Raw genomic sequence first — 22,213 nt, forward strand, 5'->3', positions numbered from 1 at the left:
GATGGATAAAAAATAAATAAAAAATCATCTTTTTCGATTGCTTTCCTCGCTTGCAATGTCGTCTACAATTACTGCTCGGACCTTGAATCGACCAAGTTTTCGAGCCAGTGACTGTAGGGGACCAGAACGACCACGAGTTCTAGTTGAATAAACCCTTTTGCTTAGAATTAAACGCTTCTTTGTGGTTGGATATGGCGTGCAATTATGAGAAGAATTATATTGGTTGCCCTTGCTCTGTATAAGCAAGTAGGGAATATTGGAGCTGAAATTGTACCAATTAGTTGAAGTTGATGCTGCATATTCACCAGTGTGTGCCGCGTGTGATTCAGAGGCTCTGTCATTGTTTTGCATGTTCTCAGATTGAAAATTCGAAACAAGTAGTTAGTTTTGCACCAAAATTCGGTCGTGACTAGTGATTGATTCCCTTGCAATTAAATAAAAATGATGCAGATGGAAATATAATATTCAATGTTGGAGAATAGATTGGAGAGTATGATTATGATGCATGTTTTGGCCTGAAGGATGCCAAGCTATATATAACGTATATTTGACAATCAAAAATATGCTCTAGACGTAAGTTGGAACATTCGCACATTGGTCTTAATTTAGGTCAAAACTCGGTTAGAACTTAATTTAGTTCGACTTGGTCTTAATTTAGGTTAAAACTCGGTTAGGACTTCGTAAGTTGGAACATTCGCACATTGGTTGCGTGACTTGTCTCCAACACATTGCTTCAACATTCATTGGTGAGGCCAAGAAGAAGGGTTCAACATGGTTAGCTGTCCTGTTTTCGGTGGAGAAATTCTTAAGTAGTTTCAAACTACTGTGTGTTTATGAATTCAGTCAATCAAGCTAACCTTTTTCTCTGCTTATAAATTACTGTATTAAGTAATTTCAAAGATAATCTATGCAACATTTAGCTTTTTAACTTACAAAAAAAATTTATAACATCTTATTGCATGTTACACATAGATTAATTGAATTTATAATAATCTCGGTTCACTTATTATTTAGGGTCTCGAGTAATTTATGTAACATTCAGTTTTTTAACTTACAAAAAAAAAAGTAATAACATCTTATATTTATAAAATGATTTCATATCACTTATTATTTTTTCTATGTTACACAAAGATTAATTGGATTTATAATAATCTCATATCGCTTATTATTTAGGGTCCCGGGGGTAATCTATGTAACATTCAGTTTTTTAACTTGTAAAAAAATTAATAGCATCTTATTACATGTTACACAAAGATTAATTGAATATATAATGATCTGAGATCACTTATTATTTTTTCTTCTCTACCAACAAAAAACTCTTGATTACACATATTGGATATGCTGCAATTTATTTGACTAGCATAGGTCTTTTAAAGCTTAATAAATTCATTAAATTGTCATGCATACTATATTGTTTTTAATGTATGTTATGCAGCTTTTGAAGCCAAATTGATTGGAGCAGCTATCACTGCCATCGAAGCTGCTTGCAGTAGAAATTGACAATTTTTTATTTATTTATTGGAGTGTGATTCTACTTTAGTTGTTCAAGCCGTAAACAATCATTCTTTGAGAAACAGGTGAACCACTAGCATGCATAGCGTTTCTCATTTCAATTTTAGAGTTTCTCACATATTTAGAGAAGACAATCACTGTACAAATAGGATTGCAAATTTTGTTGTGGGTAATAATCAATCCTTTTAGTGGGACACTACATGTCCCTTTTTGTAATGAGTTTTTTGTCCTTGATGTTTGTGGGCTGCCTTGGCCTAATCCTCTCATAATGGTTTTGTAGTTCCTTTTTTATCAATAAATTTCAGGAGTGAGAGATTGGTAAAGAAGAGGGTGTCAACATGCTTGGGATGCTCCTCTCTACCTTGATGTCTCTTTTTCCCCTTATAAAAAAAATGTTATGAGTATATGATGACACTTAATGAAATATCATTAGAGGTTAATATTTTTTGGGCATTGATAAATTTTTATATAACCCGTTAACTTGACAAATGGCAAGTAACACTTTATAATTGGTCATAAAATTAAAAAAATTGGCGTCATTATTTTTTCTACTGAGTTTCATTGCTCCCAAATAATTATATCCTGGATATATTTTTAATGCCAGTACGTGCCCAATATATGATGTTTTCAAAATTCACATCATTATAATTGTCACCGTCAAAAATAATAAAATCTCTCAGTCATTTCTCAACAAAGATTTGCTCGGTACCTACCACCACAAGAACTAGTGGAGAGTGCCAACGGAATAATCTAGGTGCACTAATTTCACCTAAATCTTCCCCAGGTCTTATCTAGTGCGGAGAGTGCCAACGCAATAATTAATCCAGGTAGAATGCATTTAAGCAATATATATATATATATATATATATATATATATATATATATATTCTGGCACCTCTTCATAGATCATGATCAGACTCCACAATAACTAGTGTTGTCTTATTAACTCAAACAATTGTTTTCCATCCATTTCATACGGATTCCACTTGCTTAGTCTTCACTGCCCATTTCATGACCAAGGGTGGTTTCAATGTAGTATATAGCAGCATTGTCGTAGCAGAATAAATATCCAAGCAATATATATATAATACTAGTGCTTGCTAGATTTTTTTACACACAAAATTTAAGGACAATGACTCAATGAGGTTACTAATTACATTTAGATCTAAATATTGTATAATAACTCTCAAAGAAAATTTATATAAGATTTAAAATGAATTACTTATAAAAATAACCAACAAAAATTGAACTTCAACTTTACATTGTATGGTTAACTTTAACAGTTGAATCAAACATCAGTTCCTCTTATGTTATATAGCTTATTATCATCAAATGCGTGGAATATCTTTTTGGTTTAAGACCCCTGATATCTGATAATTATTTAGATTTTAACTAATCTGAGTTAATAGAATAAAATTTTCTTACTATCTATTTTTTCAATTAAAAAACTAACTCAAGATCTTAAAGAAAACTATTCCCTTTACCACGTAAACTAAATAAATATTGCTATACACGAGAATTATCTAACATGTCTGTCTTTAATTTCCCCTGCATTGTGTGAAGGCGATTATTGTAAATTAGTATAAATTTGATAATCATCATTATAATATTTTCCTTTAACTTTTTTTTTAAAGAAAAAAACTTTAATATGACTTGACTTTTTATCAGCTCCGATTTGTATTTGCATCACTAAGTTGTTCCTGTCTCGGGGTTGGAGGCCACTTGTTACGAATACAGGATCTAAGAACACATCAACAGAAGCAGAACATGAGAGTAACATAGCAAAACAGGAGGTGCAGACAGAAGTAAGGCCCAAAAGGAGAATTGTTAAGCCTTCTCACCTGAATGACTACGTCTGAGAAGTATCCTTGCAGCAGTAGAGACCCCTTCGAATTAGGAATATCCTTGCTTTCACGTTGTTCACCTTTAGAGGAGAAAATACTTAGCAGACCTTCTTCTAGTCTCTCTCTCTGCATCTTCTTCTTTCTGGAGGTTCTGGGCCTCTAATTTCCCAGTACACGGGTGCTCTAACATTGGTGCTCTCGTTGCATTCCACCATGTCTGAGTCCCACAATGGTGCTTCTCACCCTCACCTTGATGATGTCTTGACCCGTCTCGGAGACACAATGCATTCCATGACCCTCAAGATGGACGAGCTCCTCACCCGCTTCACTCCGCCCAACCCAGCCCCAAACCCACCCCCATTCCATTCCACAGCCGCTCCTGCAACCACACACAAGCTCAAATTAGAGGTGCCACGGTTCGATGGCACAGACCCTCTTGGTTGGATCTTCAAGATCAACCAATATTTTGCTTACCACGGCACACCGGAGCACGATCGACTCATGATTGCCTCCTTCTATATGGAGGGGCGCGCCCTTGCTTGGTTCCAGTACATGAGCAGCAACGCTCAATTTACTTCGTGGCCTTCATTCCTGCAAGCTTTACAGAATCGATTCGCACCAGCACAATATGAAGATCCCACAGGGACTTTGTTTAAACTCACACAAACAGGGTCAGTAGCTGATTACCTCTCAGAATTTGAAGAACTTGCCAATCGGGTTTTTGGCTTACCCGCACCCTTCCTTCTGACATGCTTCGTCTCGGGCTTGCGTCCTGAGCTTCGTCGCGAGGTTCAAATCCAGCAACCTCTGACCCTCGCGCAGGCTGCCGCTTTAGCTCGAATTCACGAAGAGAAGCTCTCCGATAATCGCCCACACCAACCCCCACCTCCGCAGCGTTCCCGTCCCCCTCCTCTGATTCCTCCGTCGCCTCGCCAACCCACCTTACCACCCTTACTGCCGTCCCCACCTCGACCCCCTCCGACCACAGTCAAACGCCTAACACCGGAAGAAATAGCCTCACGCTGGGAGCGTGGGCTATGCTTCACATGTGACGAAAGGTACCACAGAGGGCACCGCTGCCCCTCTAGGGTTTTCCTTCTCGTCACAGATGACGACGACCCTACTTCCCCTAATATAGAACCCAGTGACCCGTTACCCGACCCATATCCTAATATTGACCCGAACCCGGCCCACTCAGCCCAAATTAGCCTAAACTCTCTTTCAGGCGCTTTGGCTCCGGAGACACTCCGTCTCACGGCCTCCGTTGCCGGTACTCCCGTCCTCCTCCTTGTGGACGGAGGCAGTACCCATAACTTCATTCAACCTCAGCTCGTGACCTCCCTGTCCCTTCCTTGTCGCCCTACACCCAATCCATTACGCGTGATGGTGGGGAATGGTGATTATTTAGAGTGTACTCAACTCTGTGAAGCTGTTCCTCTGACAATTCAGGACCATTGTTTTACCATTGACCTTCATGTGCTTCCAGTTTCCGGCATCAACATCGTACTTGGTGTTAACTGGCTCAGGACTTTGGGGCCTGTCCTCACGGACTACACCTCTTTGTCCATGCAATTTTTCCACCAAGGTCGTTTAGTGGAATTAAAGGGTCAAAACGACACTTCCCTGGGTCTTTTAACCCCACAGCAGCTTCGTCGTCTCTCACGCCGCCACGATGACCTTTCTTATTATCATATTGTGGTCTTTCCTGAAGGGGCCCACCCACTGCTAATCCCTGCTATTCCTGACACGATCCAGGCCCTCCTCCACAAGTATGCAACCTTATTTGATCACCCACATACTCTTCCACTGACACGCTCCACTGACCATCATATTCACTTGATCCCCAATGCTTCTCCGGTCAACGTCCGGCCTTATCGCTACCCTCATTTCCAGAAGCGGGAAATCGAGATCCAGGTGGACGCACTGTTGCAACAGGGGCTCATACAACCCAGTACGAGCCCCTTCTCCTCTCCGGTCTTACTGGTCCGCAAGCAAGATGGTTCGTGGCGCCTTTGTGTGGATTACCGAGCCCTCAACGCCGTCACGGTGCGCGACAGATTCCCAATCCCCACAATTGACGAGCTCCTGGATGAGTTAGGCGGTGCTCAATACTTTTCGAAGCTCGATTTGCTTCAAGGCTACCACCAAATCAGGATGAACAGCGACGACATACCCAAAACGGCATTTCGAACACATCACGGACACTTTGAGTTTAAGGTGATGCCGTTCGGACTTTGCAACGCACCGTCCTCTTTTCAGGCCACCATGAACCTCATTTTCCGGCCGTATCTCCGCCACTTCATAATCGTCTTCTTTGATGACATTTTAATATACAATGCTACTCTTGAAGCGCATTTGACCCACTTAGAGGTTACTTTTCAGGTGTTACTTGCTCATCAATTCGTTTTAAAATTGTCCAAGTGTTTCTTTGCGCAGCTACAAGTTGAATATCTGGGTCACTTAGTTTCTCGACGAGGGGTGGAGCCGGTGCCATCCAAGATCGCCGTCATCCATCAATGGCCACAACCTCGATCGGTGAAAGCTGTGAGGAGTTTCTTGGGGTTCGCGGGCTTCTATAGGAGATTTATCAGGGGGTATGCTACAATCGCCGCCCCCATGGTCAAAACAACCACTGTTGACCCATTCGTGTGGACTCCTCAGGCCCAATTAGCTTTTGAACAATTGAAACAGGCCCTATCTTCAACACCAGTGCTCACCTTGCCGGATTTCAAATTGCCATTTGTGGTGGAGACAGACGCCTCAGGCATTGGTATGGGGGCTGTCCTTTCGCAGGGGGGCCATCCCATCGCATTTCACAACAAGCCTTTTCCCCCAAAGCTTCTCGGCGCCTCTACTTATGTGAGAGAACTCTTCGCAATTACCTCTGCTGTTAAGAAATGGAGACAATATCTCCTTGGCCGGCGATTCACCATCCTTACCGATCATCGGAGTCTCAAGGAGCTCCTCACCCAAGTGGTCCAGACGCCGGAGCAACATATGTACCTCGCGCGTCTAATGGGCTTCGACTATCAGATACAATATCGACCTGGTATTCACAACCAGGCAGCTGACGCGCTGTCTCGACTGCCGGAAACGGAAGCTTCCTTATCCATGGTGCTCTCAGTCCCTTCTTTGACATTTTTAGAAGAGCTCCACCGACAACTTCACACGCACCCCGAATATGCTCAGCAACTTCAAGCTATACAAGATGAACCTGATCAGCACCCAAGATTCTCTGTTTCCAATAATCTGGTGCTTCACTCCGGTCGCATTTGGCTCCCTCGCGATATCCCAATCATCTCCACTCTGCTCACTGAATTCCATGCCACTCCGACTGGGGGTCACGCCGGCATTGCAAAAACAGCCTCGAGAGTTGCAGAGAACTTCTATTGGACAGGTCTCAGGGACGATGTCAAACGTTTTGTGGCAAACTGCGTTGACTGCCAGGTCACCAAATACGAAACTCAGAAGGTGGCTGGCCTCCTTTGTCCGTTGCCGGTGCCATCTCGTCCCTGGGAGGACCTCTCCTTGGACTTCATTGTTGGGTTACCGGCGTACCAGGGACATACTACGATCCTTGTTGTAGTGGATCGTTTTTCTAAAGGTGTTCATTTGGGTACCCTGCCGACGGCCAACACGGCCCACATGGTGGCCACCCTGTTCATCAACATCGTCGTTAAACTTCATGGAATTCCCAGGAGTCTCGTTTCTGACCGAGATCCTTTATTTGTAAGCAAGTTTTGGCGTGAATTGTTCAAAGCTAGTGGCACCCAACTCAGAATGAGTTCAGCTTACCATCCACAGAGTGATGGACAAACTGAAGCTCTAAACCGTGTCATTGAACAGTATTTACGCGCATTCGTCCACCGCCGACCGGGATTATGGGGGAAATTCTTACCATGGGTTGAATGGTCCCATAACAGTTCTTGGAACGCGAGCACTGGTAGCACACCTTATGAAATAACTTTCGGCCAAAAACCCTTCACTTTTCCGGCCCACATTACGGGCTCATCCAATCTCGATGCTGTGGACCAAATGATGATCGACCGTGATGAGACTTTTCAACTCATACGCAGGAAGCTCCTCAAGGCCCAGGCGACAATGAAGAAGCACGCAGACGTCCACCGTCGTGAGGTCACTTATAAGGAGGGTGACTGGGTTCTCTTGAAGCTCAAACCACATCGCCAATCCACCGCGAAAGGGTCTCCAAACACTACTGGCAAGCTGAACAAGAGATTTTTTGGGCCTTTTCAGGTTCTGCAACGCATTGGTCCAGTTGCATACAAGTTGCAATTACCGGAGAACTCGAAGATACATCCGGTGTTTCATTGCTCCATGATGAAGCCATTTCACGGACCTCCTGCTCAACTGCCCACGCTAGAGTCCCTTGCAGATTCTGATGAAGACTCCTCAGTGGTGCTCCCATTGGCCATACTCGATTATCGTCGCGCTTCCCAGAATGCACCGTGGCAAGTTCTGGTACAATGGCGTGGTCTCTCCCCTGATGATGCTTCGTGGGAAGATTGGCTGACTCTATGTAACACGTACCACCTTGAGGACAAGGTGGTCTTTCAAGGGGTGAAGGATGTTACGAATACAGGATCTAAGAACACATCAACAGAAGCAGAACATGAGAGTAACATAGCAAAACAGGAGGTGCAGACAGAAGTAAGGCCCAAAAGGAGAATTGTTAAGCCTTCTCACCTGAATGACTACGTCTGAGAAGTATCCTTGCAGCAGTAGAGACCCCTTCGAATTAGGAATATCCTTGCTTTCACGTTGTTCACCTTTAGAGGAGACAACAATAACAAATTCTGTTGTCCCAAATATTCTAGAATGAATTTCTGTTAGAGGGAAGCTATATATATATGTAAATAAACAAAGCAAGGAAATATACGAGAAAATACTTAGCAGACCTTCTTCTAGTCTCTCTCTCTGCATCTTCTTCTTTCTGGAGGTTCTGGGCCTCTAATTTCCCAGTACACGGGTGCTCTAACACCACTTTACTTACATTTGGATCATACCAATGCCTGCAATTCTCATGTGGTTTAAAGGGATTGATTGCACTAATAATTTAGTTGAAATTGTTTAATCCTATTTTTATTTGAGAGTAAATTAGACAATTGGTGTCTTACACGGTAAAGATAATTGAATTGAAAAAAAAAATTACATTCCAAAAGTAATGAAATAAGTTGAACAAAGTCTCAGTTCTTGTTGTCTTCTTCATAGGGAAAAACAGGTCGAACCTTGAAGCGCTCAAGCTTCTCATTAATAGGATGCTGAGGACCACGGGAAGTGGTGTTTTGTGTTTCAACACGTCTCTTCATTTTCATTCCCAACATTTCCTCTAAATTTATGTGGTCTTTAAGACTCGCCGGAAGTTTCTCGTACTTGTCCAAAACGCGATTCACAAGCTTACTAACACGGGTCATTTCCCTTTCTCCTTCCTCTTCTTCTTTTGCGATGCTTGGTGGCACTGGCACCGCATGGACGTAATTCTCATCAATCGATTGTTGTGGTGGACAATCTGTGGATGGTATATCTATGTTCGGCGGTGTTTCTGGTTGAGGAAGTTGATTTAAGACTAACATTTCACTTGCAGCAGTTATGGTCATGTGCATTATAATTAAGGTGGATGCCAAGTCTTAAAACAAGATAATAGAACTGGGGAAACCTGTTGGTGATTTTGCTGCTTCTGTTGTGAGTAACAAAAGATAAACGATGGGGTAAGTTTGGTATAGCAAGTGCATGTGTGTTGTGGCCTTGCTAAGTTGCAATATTTATAAGAGACTCCTAGATTCTAGGACTTACTTGGAAATGGCATCAACGAGTTTACAATTCAAAGAAAGACCGTTTAAGTGCCATTCAAATCATTAGTCAACTAATTTACTTTTCTTTCTGATTTGTATTTAAGCAGCTGCCACCTTTCTTGCCCCAATTGGATTTATCCAAATTAAACGTGTTTACGTGGTCTGGTCTACTACACAGACGTAGTAGCAAAAATAATTTGTAGAATTGACTATACTGTGTTCCAAAGAAGGAAGTAATCTGATTTTAATTTAAAATTGAATGTCCTCGTGCGTTTTCAACTAAAAACTGCCCCAAGCCCAAAGTGAGAAATGGAATTAAATAAATTAATTCAATCAATCGAATTTCCAACATATATTTCTACAAATACGATTAATTAATTTTAGAAGTCCAAAAAGAACTTGGTTTGAACAATTAATAAATAATTTCCTACAAAATTATTATTAATAAAAAACAAAAAACTTCGGGATCCTAAGCATTTCTCACCCACAAGATAGCATTTATTTAACGGTTTAATTATCATGAATCACCTCACTTTAACAGCTCTAATTAATGGAATGAAAAGATATAGAAAATAACAATATTATTAGAAGTACAACAACAACAAAAAAAAAAGTTGTCAAATAGTTTATTTAATTAATCATCAACTATATGGATTACATTGGTGTGGCCGGATGTCAAAGTTTCACTAATAAGCCAAGAATATCAAATCCGTTATGCAAGCAATTAAGATAATTGTTAAACATCATTGAATAAAAAACTGGTGTTTTCCAGGAGTGCGTGAAGAATTGTAATTAAGTCTGATGAAAATACTGAGAAGCCGAAAAGTAAGTCTGAGCCACGGTAAGAAGCAGCAAAATGGAGGCGGCGAGAAGCGAGATGAAGGACCAGGGCGTATCAAAGTAAGTGTGCTTGAAGCTAGCCCACTGAACATGCCAACTATTTATATAATATTTGTGAACATCATTGAACAATCGTGACAAGTAACACAAGTCCAAATCAACCGCCACATCCTTTCCCGCGTTGTTTATGAAGCTTGCAACTTCCCCCTCCGTCCCAAGGTGGTTCTCAACCACGTTCCGATCGCACAAATACTCAACGTCCCTATACGTGTTTACGAGACAGTCCAAGAGGGTAATATAGGCAGTGAAGTGCTTCGAGCAACCGCTGTAGCACTGCTCTAACGCAACGCAGTTCAGCAAAAAAGAGCTCATGAAATCATCCACCGTAAGGCTTGGCATTTCAATCACGCCGCGCCTGAACTTCACGTTCAGAAAACTCTCACTTTCCTTGCTTGGATTAATTTTAATCCCTGCGCGACGAAGCTTCGACACGCAGAGGATCACGTGCGTTGGCGTCATGACTCTTTTTCGTGGCTCTGTTTCTTCATCGTTTTTGGGAATGAAACTCGAACGAACCAAGTCAAGTAAATGCTTTCCCTGCACGTCGTTTTGCAAGGATTCGTCTGGCTTTTGCAACGAGTTGTTGAAGAAGAGCAACGCGAGAGTTGACAGTGTTGGCGTTGACTTTTCTCCGGGTAGTTTTGTAACTTGGTATAACTGGTTCAGAATGAAAAAGGGGATTTGATTTTCAAGCTTGAGAAAGTCTCTGTAAAAGAAGGGTAATATCCACACCATGGTGAGAAGAGGGTCTTCGCGTTCAAAGGGTACTAATCTGGCGACTTTGCGAAAGAGCTCAATGATGAAGCAGCCATCGAGGATCATCATTTGGATGAAGTCGTGAGAGTCGAGGTTGATGGTTTCGGAGTAGCACTCTCTGGCTTCGGATTCTAAGGGTGCAATGGCTTTGAACAAATCTTATAGAACGAAACCGATGGTGTTTGTTCTGGAGAGAAGGGAACCGAGGTAACGCCACTTGTGCTCCTCGATCATGTTGAGGCGAGGTTGGTTACGGTGATATGGTCCTATCGACACGATACGAGGTTGATAAGCTTTTCCGTTTACCTCAACTAGGCTCTGTGGGACCCGGAAGATGCAGCAAGATCTCTTCCCCGCGGCTTTGCATAGAAACTTGGGATTCTCCGAAATCTTGAGCTCCATCGAAGCAAGCCTCTCTCTGTCTATTATATTTGAGATGTCTATTGCGTGGTGATTTGCTTCTTCCTCCATCAAACTTGTTTGCTTCTCCGAAAACTTGGTTGTGTTGGTATATATATTGTGGGAAAAGGCAGGACAGGGAGAGCAAGAGTTAATGATGTGAGAAAGTTCATTATTTGAAATTTCAATTTGTTTGGTCTTACTACCAAAAGGAGATTAGAATTTTCTTTTCGTGAGTATAGAGAAGATTGGTCTTTAATTTCCTGGAAAAATAGGGAGCTCCATTTGCTTGGACCTGATACCCTTAAGACTTCAATTAGTTTGGTCCTACCAGAAGGGGATTAGAATTTTCTTTTGGTGAGTGGGGACAACATTGATCTTTCCTGGAAAAATAGGGTGCTCCATTGTCTCAGACAAACTTAAAAGAAGGAAGGACAACTTTTGGTTTTTTTAAAAATAAGGAGATGCAGGTAGTAAAATTCGAGGTACGCGAAGCAAAAGCCTAATTTTTGTTCAATTGGACTTTTATTTAATCGTAGTGTCTACTAGTTAGACCAACTGCTGTATATCTAATTTAGCAATGCAATAGATTGGGCAGTCATACCCTTTGCTTTCTTGTTCTATGTTTGATTGTGAGATGAGAAATAGAGTATAAATAAAATTGAATGTTGGGTAATTTAATTTTGAAAAAAAAAGTAAAAATAATATTTTTAAGTTTCTTGATTTGAATGAAATGAGAGGAGAGAATTTGTTAACTCGTTAACAAGGACACTAAATTTGTTATAAGTAGTAAAACAATTGGAAGTCTGAGTGTCGAATCCACAGGGATTTTATTTGTACTTAGATTAATGCAAACTCAATTTACAAGCAAAAGATAAAAAATAAATAAATAAATTCAAGATATGATAATGTTGGAACCTGACTTGTCTTGTCTGCCTAGGATGTAGGATGTATGAGTTTATGATTTTTCTTTGTCAATGCAATTGGATCTATTCTATCCATATCTATTAATTTACTTCTCCTCACAATGACAAGTTATTTTATTTATCTATCTCCCAAATCCCTTTAAAAAGACTCCGACAAATAAAATACATGAAGTATGAATTCTAAATGTTTACATGGATATAAAAATATTGTTCTATGTCTATGTCTAGCAATGATGTTCTTATGAATCCTTTATTGTTAATGTAAATATGAGAATGCAAGATAAGATAGAAAAAATCTGTAAATGATTCATTTTTTATTGATAAATATGAGAAGTACATCATATATCGTTAGGTTTTTTAGGTTTGTCAGACCCTAAATAGGGGTTTAGGGGTATAAGAACGGATGAAATAAAAGGATGAAAGAAAGAGAGTAAATGAAACCTCGACTAGAAGGATTATGTCGTCGTCCTATACTCCGCGGTCTAAATTCTTCCTTTTTAATATTTTTTAAATGTTTTTCTTTTTTAATCTATCATTTTCATATCTGTAAGTCATAAATAATAAAAATATCAATTCCTATCCTTTAAGCAAAAAATAACTGTTAAATAAATATTTTTAAAAATATTTTAATATATTTTTATTATCAAAAATAGTTCATATCAGTTATCATAATTCATTTTGAATCGATCACCCATATCAAACAATTGGGAAAATTGGGTGCTATTTTCGTCCGCAGCAGCCTGTCGTCTCAGCAAAACAAAGCGTTGGGGTTTATTACACCACTAGCTTGTTCTTTTTAAGTAAACGACATTAATTTATCTTTGTTATTTTCAAGAAATAATGGTATAGAAATTGTATGTAAAAGGAAATTATGTTTAAATAAAAATATGACTTGAAGTGTAATAAACCATGGGTCATGCTTTCTCTTACAGGTTTGGGATGGTGGTCAGTGGTTCAAGCAGAACTATGGGTAATGTATCGTGGTTTGAAACTCATGCAAGATAGAGAAATCTAGGAGACTATTTTGGTTGAATCTAACTCTTCTCTTGCAGTTCAAATTCTGAATAGTGGATGTGCTCGAGGTCATCCGCGCTATGCTAGTGCAAATTAAATCGTCAATATAACTGGTGAGGATCATGGAGTGAGTTGATCTCGCATGTACAAAAATAAAGCATGGGTCATGCTAACCAGTCATTAGAGTTTTATGTTAAGAAACTAATAAATATTTTTTTAATTAAAAATTACGAAAGGAATAAATCAATTGTGGTACTTTTTAATAATAAAAAATAGTTATATTTAATTCATTAACCAATGACTATTTGTCATAAAAATAACACATTCCGTAATTACTCGGATCTAATTTGTTCGTAAGTATTCACATTACGTTCTTGATATACAGTGTCACAATTCTGCGACTGTTCCGCAGAAAAAACATAGGTTCAGGAGCACAAATTCGAAGGTTGCAAATGATAGTGATCGATCAGTGGCAGCAGAAAAGCATAAGCAGAGATGCCACCTGGAGTGATTAGAAAAGGGAAAAGGAAAACCCAGAATCCAAGATTAAATAATAAAAGGGCCTTGGAAAAGAAAAGAACATGAGATTAAACTGATTAGTCGCTGTCAAATTCCTCCTTCCTAGAGAAAGATCACCAAATTATAATATTCGATCCCCTCCCGACAACTGTAATTCTTTGACACTTACTGCCCCCCAATTCCAATATTCCTTCTCGAATGCCCGAGGAGTCAAGGAGAGCCATTACAAACATACATTCAAATCCCCTTCTAAACAACACAAGTACTATCTCCTTGTTAAGTTTTGCTTTGCATGTTCTCAATTTACTGGTGAAATTTTAAAAAAAATGCTGTCAATTGTCATTTATCATCTAATAACATGGTTGACACATTAACATCAACATCAACAGTAGGGGTATGCCTTGATTTAATACATGCTTCCCATCCCCAAATCCATACTTCCTTAATTAAATTAAAACACCAAAAGAAAAATAATTATAAGATATCCTTGTAAGAATGGGATCAAGAAGTGTAAATTATATTATTACATAACTTACAGCATCCCCACAGCCAGCTACAAGCATGAGTCATGTACATATATACCCTGATTATATTTTTGGGTTACTTTTTTTTTTCCAATTACTAGCCTATTATCCATTGCAAGTCAGACTGTACTCTTAATCTAAGAAAAAGAATATAGATAATCATTCATACTAAGTTCTTGAGCTGCTTCAAAATTTACCCCCAATTAATTAACATACTAGTTCCTCTGAAAATTCCTCTACCAGAAAGCCAAAGATAGCAAGCTCAAGCTCCCCAGCCATATTTCTTATCTGCTCTATATTTTTCCTCCACACACCATCCTCTCTAGAGAAGTCATCTTCTATCATCATGTCAATTGTGTTAGACTCCACTTCTTTCCATAATTCCAGCCTCTTGCATATCCTTCTTATCACCATGTCCCTATCTTCTAAGGAATCAAGTGCTCTCTCTTCTTCCATAATGAGATCAGATACCAGCTTCTTAAAGTCCTCTGGGATTTGCTGTCTGTCATGGACCCTTGATTGGCACAGAGCTTGGAAAATTAGTTCTATGAAGTCATTTTCTTTGTATGATGCTTGGTTGTTCTCATCATCACCATGTTCCTCTTCCATAAATGTTTCATCCTCGTCCTCTTCTTGGTCCTGCATTCTTTTCTCAAGTTCTACTGGATCCAACTCCGCCAGTTTCTCAAATCTACAAAGTTTGTACAATAACTGCTGCTTGGCTCCTGTTGAAAATTCAGAGCTATTAATGTCAAATCTTGAATTGATCATAAAGTACTTGTGCTATATTAAATCAATTGATAATCTTACATCATTAACATGCAATGTGGTGGGACTATAGTACATGTAGAATTTAAGGCCCAACTTTAACCAGATACTAAAAAATTGTGAAGATGTTAGATTTTGACCATAAGAGTGTGTCTAGCTATCATTATTGATATGGAAGTTTTCTCAACAACCAAAAAAACCCAAGATTAAAAATTATGGAACATCATGATAGGAATTTGATTGTTCAAATGTTATCCAACAAATTGAATGGAATGGCAGAAATTAAGACATATCTCCTAACAAGAAAAAATACGGGTCACTTTTAAAATTTACAAGAAATGGCCTTATATCTAGATGTAAAAGGATCCACATTAAATGGGTAATGCTGTTGGGATGTTGAGCAAGTGTGATCTTTTAGATGGAACCCACACGGATAGCACGGTTCAAGATCGGCACAATCACATCAATAGCTGATGCATTAGCAATTAGCCCCTCCTCTCGTTGTATTGTGATTTTGTAACAGACAAGCAACTTTGAAGAAGCGTGTACGATGGTGCGTTGGTGGAAAACGACCACACAACAACAAGCAAAAGAAATGGTACAAAAATAAATAATAAGCTGTGTGTGACAACAACATACTCTGTACAATCGCATAACTGCACTCCATATCAAAACCACCCTCCTCCTCTTCCTCTTCTTCTTCATCACCGTTTCCATGCCCTTCGTCATCGTCCTCGAATGGAGGGTCTAACACACTCACTGGACTGCACTGTTCCTTATCTTCCTCCTCCTCTTCCCCTGATTCGAATTTCTTCACACTCTCACCTTCATTACTTTCTTTCTCCTATTAAAAATCCACAGAAACATTCATTAAGTGATTATCACTATAAAAAACTAAAACTAGTGACAAAATAATATTTTTTTATTAAATGTGTCATTAAAATTGTTATAAACATATTATTAGCATGATTTTTTAATGTCAACTGATTTATTAGACTTGAACAACTCTTTAATAAGTGGATAGTTATTGACTCCTTTTTTGTTGGCTACAGGAGCCTCAAAGTAATTCAAACAAAATTACAAATGAGAAACTATTTAGTTCTAGTAAATGGAATGTGGGATCTAACGACAGAGACCGACAGCAAACAAGAGAACAAACAAAAACATAATTTATTTTTATCATCCTTTGACAAAGTAATTTACCGAACAACCAAATCAGTACTAGAAGTGAAAAACATAATTTGTCACCCTTTAAGAAAGCAATTTACCAAACAACCCAGTAGAATGGAGAGAGAGAAAAGATTTGCATGGCAGAAACACGATCGAAAAGTACAATTATGAAAAACCAGAAAAACAAAACAAGAACATGAAATTGACATATGTAACCCTCCCCACAGTCCCACAGGCCTTGTTCTGTTCTTTAACAATTTTCAGAAAGACTGGGCTGGCTATGATTGTCACCGAAAAGCGACATTCCGGCCATTACCGACAAAAAACCATAACACCACCGAACCATAAAAGCTTCACTCACGACTCACGAGTCCTGTTTTTTTCCTCTTCAACTCACTCACCATAAACCAAACCAGGTAGATAATTAAACAATAAAAAAAAATAACACAATTACCATAAGAAAAAACTTCACAATTATAATTATAATAATAAAAAAAGACAAACCTCAGTTGGGTGGCGACTCGGCGAGGGAAGCTCCGGCGTGTGATGACCGGAGGAAGGGGAACTTGTTTGGAGAACAAAACGGAACGGGCTTTCGCAGAAGCACGTGGAGTACTGTTTGTGATTGGTTACGAAGTGAATCTCTTCAGAGTAGTAGCCACTACTTGAGGTTTCCATGTCTAGTGATTTGTTATCTTCATTGCTCTCTGACCAAAGAGCACTACTACCATTGTAAGAACACGTATTCACATTCACATTCACATTCACTGTTTCTTCTTGCTCCTTGCATTTCCCGTTGGCTTTAGAAACTTTTCTTCGCCCCACAGAAGAATCCCACTTCAAAACATCCTTCACGGAAATCTTAACGCCTCCACCACTCTCTATCTCATGCTTTTTCTGGTTCCGTTGAGTGAGTCTCTTGTACAGTGACCCGAAGAGGCCGAAGGAATGGGCTTTTGTTTTGGGCTTTGAAGTAACATGTGAGGAGTGTTTCTGGATCCTGAGAGCGGCTTCTAGAAGCAGAGCAGCGGTTCTAGAAGGGATGTGTAGAAAAATAGCGTTTGGTGATTTGCAAGGGCTTTTGACTGGGGAAGTGAATTCGAAGAGTGGTGATTTTCTGAGGTCGGGGGTGTCTGTGAGAGAGAAAAGACAAGCGCTTTTGCAGAGATTTCTCGGGAAGTTTGTGTTTGGATTGATTGATTTGCGTTTCTTCACTTGCAGACTCGTCTTCGGGGAAGGCCTCTTCATCTGGGTTCGCCTATCGGAAATATACTTGTTTAGAAAGAACGGTTCTTGATCCTCCTCAAGTAGCTCGTGCAAGTACTTCTGAGCCATAATAATAATGCTATAATGAAAAACCAAACAAAAGTAAACTCTCAGGTTGAAGATGTTTCAACACAAGGGAGTGCTAGAGAGGAATAGAATAAAAGAAAGAAAGAAAGAAAAGAGAGTGAGGAGAAGAAGAAGGAATGAGGAGACTTTCTTCTTTGATTCAAATGAAGATGGGTTATAATATCGAGGCGAGAGAGTGATGAACTGGTTTGGTCATAAACGAATTATTGTAAAATAATGGGACGCCAAATATGAATTAAAATTATAGGTGTGTGATTGTGTGTAGTGTTGTGTCCTATAATCTATATATAGTCTGAGAAGCTCAAATTAGGAGTATAGGGGGAGGATTCTATAACACATATTTCAATATCAATATCAATATCAATACACTAGACACGTACAATATTGATGCTAGATCGTATATGTATGCATATAATGCAATAGTGTATAGTATATTTTTAGACATTTATTAGGCTCTTTTTGTTTTTGTTACAGCTGTGTGTGGCTAGTGTATTATTTTACGATGGAATAGGGAGGGGTAGTCCCCCAGTAACAACAGACAGTACTTGAGTGAGTGAGGGAGACCAGATGTTGCATATTTTGTCCAAGCTCTCTCTGAGCCAAACGCCACGTAGCTCTCACTTCCCTTTCCCGATATATAATTGAGCAACCCTGCAACTGGAACCTTTTTAATTTCGTCCTTCAAATGTATTTTCTATATTACCTACCTAGGTTAAAGTTAAACTCACTCACCAGCACTTGTCATCATTTTTTGGTAAATATATAAAAATTGTCTCGGATTTTATTTTTTCCATTCCCACCGATTTGCGCCGAAAGCGCTTGGCACAAACCCGAAACGGGGTTTAAAATATGAAAGTCTAATTGGTTATTGTTGATGTCTATATATAATGTTTAACCAGCGTTGCGTATTTGACTCGCGATGACAACTTACCCAGCAGAACACATGTGGGTTGTCCGTATTATTGTTAAATTTTCGTTGTTTTGATATTGAAAATTTTCTACTAGTTTACTACCCCCAATCTCAGCTATGTATGAAACTCACACATCAACGTCATGTTCTATTAATTGCATCCAACTTCTTGTTTTATTTGTAAGTAAAGACAACGCATGGATCAGTAAGCCCACTACCGCACTTCTTATTAGAACAAGATATTTCAGCCACATGTATCCAATGTTTGTCGCCCTCCATGTGAATGGTGTTTTCTTCCTCATCACATATAAGAACAATAAGAATTTTTTAGGAAAAAAATGTCACTTTAAGTTTTAATATATATGACTCCTTGGTACTTCTCATTTTACAGTCTTCATTGTAAATGGACAAATTTATGGCAGGGTAATTGTTACTGGAGCTAATTAAATCGTACTTAACGTTTAAGAGACTTAGAAACATTAGAAGTAAAAAAAAATAAAAATATTGCGCCTCCTCCACCTCGTAATGATAATTTAGCCATTCAATTCTGCATCAGATGTTATGATTGTTATCCTAAATCTTTGAATGACTCCAAGGATTAAGCGAAGAGTGACAAGCGGGAACCTATAAAATTTCAAGAGACCGGTCGCCAGATGACCAGTATGGTACAGTAATCAATACATGGAGTGATGAATGAAATTATTTTATATATATGTTTCTCTTGATTTCTTGTTTTTTTTTTTTATTTGTTCTCGTTTTATTTTTCTTCCTCACGTTGGCATCATCACTTCAAGCAAATGAAAATATCATTATATAAAAACGTCAGCAATAATAAATATGGTAATATGATATGAGATATTGAGAGATGAGACAAGGAGTCGTGGCAAATACAGAAAGGAAAACGACAAAAGGGTTTGAGGAAGATGCTTTGCCTTATTTCGTGTAACATACACACTTCCACACAGCGAAGAACCGGATCTTGACCTTCTCAGTCCAACATTTCTTTTAATCTTAGACTCTTTCTTTCTCTCTATATTTCCACATTTGATATTATAATCTTTTTCATTAGCTTCTACGTTAAAAATGATGTCTAGACCCTGGATCGTTAACTTTTGAGAGTGTACTGCGGATCCTGCACTGTCTCCCTTTTCTTTTGTCAATTAAGCCCGTCTGGTCCTTTTTTATTTCCACTTACTCCACCTTTAATTTAAATTTCAAAAATACATGCCCCAGTTGGGTTTTTTTTATTTTATTTTATTTATAAACAAGCCCTTGGTAAATTCTCCAAACTTTGAGAATTGTCTAGTGTACCACACACTTCTATATCTATGTTTTTGCAATGTTAAAACAAAAAAAAATACACAGGGATTGTCTCGCCTAGGGAGGAGTGGCGCGTGACCCACTCGATTTTATGGTCTCAGAATTTTCGCTCACTTTTTGTGTAAAGCCTTTGCCTTCTTCCAACTCCAGTGTCTTTATTTTTATTTTAGAGATAGAAAGAGATACAGTGCGTGTCTGGTTTATTTTTTACGTACGAGTCTCACCGCACGCTTGCACTAAATCCAAACCAAGTCAATTTTTACGCTTCACACAAATTATGTTTCTCTAGCTTTTATATATATATTTCTTGTTCTGAACATAATAACAAGGAACGAGATGACTAAGGACAAGAGGGAGGGAAACAAATGGCACGTCTTTGCGACCATTCAAAAATCATAATATTACAAATCAAATGGACCCTTTTTTAACACGTGACTGTGGGGGGAACTTATTTGCTGACGAGTGACGAGACCTGATACCAATTTAGCCATACACTAATTGACCATTAGTTTTAATCGTATCCACTTATATGGAATTAATTAACTTCTTTCTTTTGTTGGGGATGCTTGTGTGTGGCGGGGGGGATAACTGAATTTATTTAACTACCACTATTCTTAGCTAAACATTAATGAAAAATATTTGTCTCTGGCATCTCACATTAATGTGTGACAAGTACGTGCATTGATCAAATCAGATATAAATGGGTTTAAATATATACCTTTTGCATTTTGTTTAATAAATTTGTAGTCCTCTCATTTTGCAAACAGTTTTAATTTGTTACGTGTATATCTTCTTACTGCTCGTCACCAGAAGAAAAAAATAAAAAAAATCTTCTTATTGCTGTGGTTTGAACTCTTTGAATTTGGTTCAACAATTTTGGGATCATCAAATTTAAAAGAAAAAGGATATAACTCCCCTGAAATTCAGAATGCACTATACATTAGAAACAGTTAAAATTAAGATCAAACATAAGTATACGCACGTATATATACAAAAACATAACATACTAAATTATTAAATTATATTTTTTTTCAGCAAAAGATATATTTATATATTTTATAGGACACAGTGAGTACCCAAAACCATTTACATAAAAGGAGAAAAAACCTATCAAGGTAGTTTGTCTCCCATGGTTACTCTGTATTAACAAATTAGATATGTAAATATAGTGTAACCACAGATAAATATATGAAATTATATATTAAAAAAATAATTATGATTTTTTCAATTAAAAATGATTATTCAAGTCCTGACCTTTTAAAGTGTTTAAAAGAATCAAATCATGCAAAATAATAAATAACTACACGTACTTTAATTATTTTTTTTAAAAAGGTTGATTTCAAAACTTCTCCACTAACGTTAATTACTCCTTTTGTTTTATTTACTAAATGTAGTAATTACACCATGCATAATAAACAATAGTCCCCTCTTTTGTTTCTACGATACGTGGAGGTTTGATTTTCTCGTAAGTTGATTTTTTTAATCAAATTTTATTGGTTTAAATTTTTAATCTTAATACAAACAAAACGTGCACCTAACTAGAATTCGTTTATATGTAGTAAAACGCGTCACTTTACAGCAGCAAAAGATACAAGAGCATAGATTAACCATGAAATAACAAATCTTGTGCATGCTCATTTTTCTCTCGAGGCTCCAAAATGCTGATACGACAGAAGAAGCTCATAAACCCAAATAAAAATATAAAATTACAGAGTTCGAGTTTATCCTCAGTCAATTTGTTTCTCGCTGTCGCAAATCTCCCAACATTGTCTTCCTATGACCTATTATTTTAATTCACACTCACTTCCATATGTCGGGGCATAACCCAATTTTAAAAATCCATCCACGAAGCATGCATAATTACAACAAAATTAACATTGATTAATTAACTAGTTTTGTCTATGAACGTTTCCTTATCGTCTCACCTAACGCTGAAACTAAATGTGGTAACAGAAGGTGACGGTTCATTGTGAGAATCTTTGGGCTATGATCTGTCTATCTTAATTTGCTGTCCTAATTAATATGATTTTCTAATTAGTGGGTAATATAATTCATCCACCTGTAAACGCATGTCAAAGTGGTTTAACACTTTATCAAACCAATCATTTGGCTTATTTATTTTCTTTGCATTTTCACTTCTTTGTTTTTCTTTATTCCAGAGTAAAGGGGGGAGGAATCCCCTTTCTCTGCCTTCATTTCATAGCTTTCGTGCTGGAAAGCGTTGGAATAATTGTTAAGATTGAATTTAGAAATATGGTGATGATGGTGATTCGATTTGCAACACTTAACCTCATCCACAATGTTCTATCTCGTAAACAACTGTTAGCGAAATAAATAACTATGCACTCAAGAACAAGTTCGTGTAAAGCTAAGACATAGAATATAGCTACTCCCATACTGTGTATATATAGTAGCAATTATTTTAAGATAAGCCTATTACAATATATATGGCATCTTCGAAAATAATGTTAATGTCAGGTTATTATAT

The 22,213-nt window shown here is 38.3% G+C and overlaps 2 protein-coding genes across 2 annotated transcripts; both read right to left on the minus strand.

The window, feature by feature from the left end:
* Window positions 1–9,770: 9,770 nt before the first annotated feature.
* Window positions 9,771–11,570, minus strand: LOC114407172 (UPF0481 protein At3g47200). Its single transcript, XM_028370175.1, has one exon. The coding sequence runs from the start codon at window positions 10,889–10,891 to the stop codon at window positions 9,959–9,961; it is 933 nt and encodes a 310-aa protein (XP_028225976.1). The 5' UTR covers window positions 10,892–11,570; the 3' UTR covers window positions 9,771–9,958.
* A 2,606-nt stretch (window positions 11,571–14,176) lies between these two features.
* Window positions 14,177–17,852, minus strand: LOC114407173. The gene is made up of 3 exons (XM_028370176.1): window positions 16,647–17,852; window positions 15,612–15,816; window positions 14,177–14,929 (listed from the first exon to the last, which is right to left on the minus strand). Exons 1-3 carry the CDS (start codon window positions 17,475–17,477, stop codon window positions 14,412–14,414), a joined length of 1,554 nt encoding a protein of 517 aa, XP_028225977.1. The 5' UTR covers window positions 17,478–17,852; the 3' UTR covers window positions 14,177–14,411.
* Window positions 17,853–22,213: the final 4,361 nt, after the last annotated feature.

Source organism: Glycine soja, chromosome 3 (genome assembly GCF_004193775.1).
Source record: "Glycine soja cultivar W05 chromosome 3, ASM419377v2, whole genome shotgun sequence".
Taxonomy (NCBI): domain Eukaryota; kingdom Viridiplantae; phylum Streptophyta; class Magnoliopsida; order Fabales; family Fabaceae; genus Glycine; species Glycine soja.

Bases quoted from the DNA above. Each gene is read 5' to 3' on its own strand.
- LOC114407172 (XM_028370175.1), bottom strand. From the start codon at position 10,891: ATGATGATCCTCGATGGCTGCTTCATCATTGAGCTCTTTCGCAAAGTC.
- LOC114407173 (XM_028370176.1), bottom strand. From the start codon at position 17,477: ATGGCTCAGAAGTACTTGCACGAGCTACTTGAGGAGGATCAAGAACCG. The intron at 15,817-16,646 runs GTTTGTCTTTTT...GATTTTTAATAG, and splicing joins CGAGTCGCCACCCAACTGAG to GAGAAAGAAAGTAATGAAGG. The intron at 14,930-15,611 runs GTATGTTGTTGT...AATTTTCAACAG, and splicing joins CAGTTATGCGATTGTACAGA to GAGCCAAGCAGCAGTTATTG.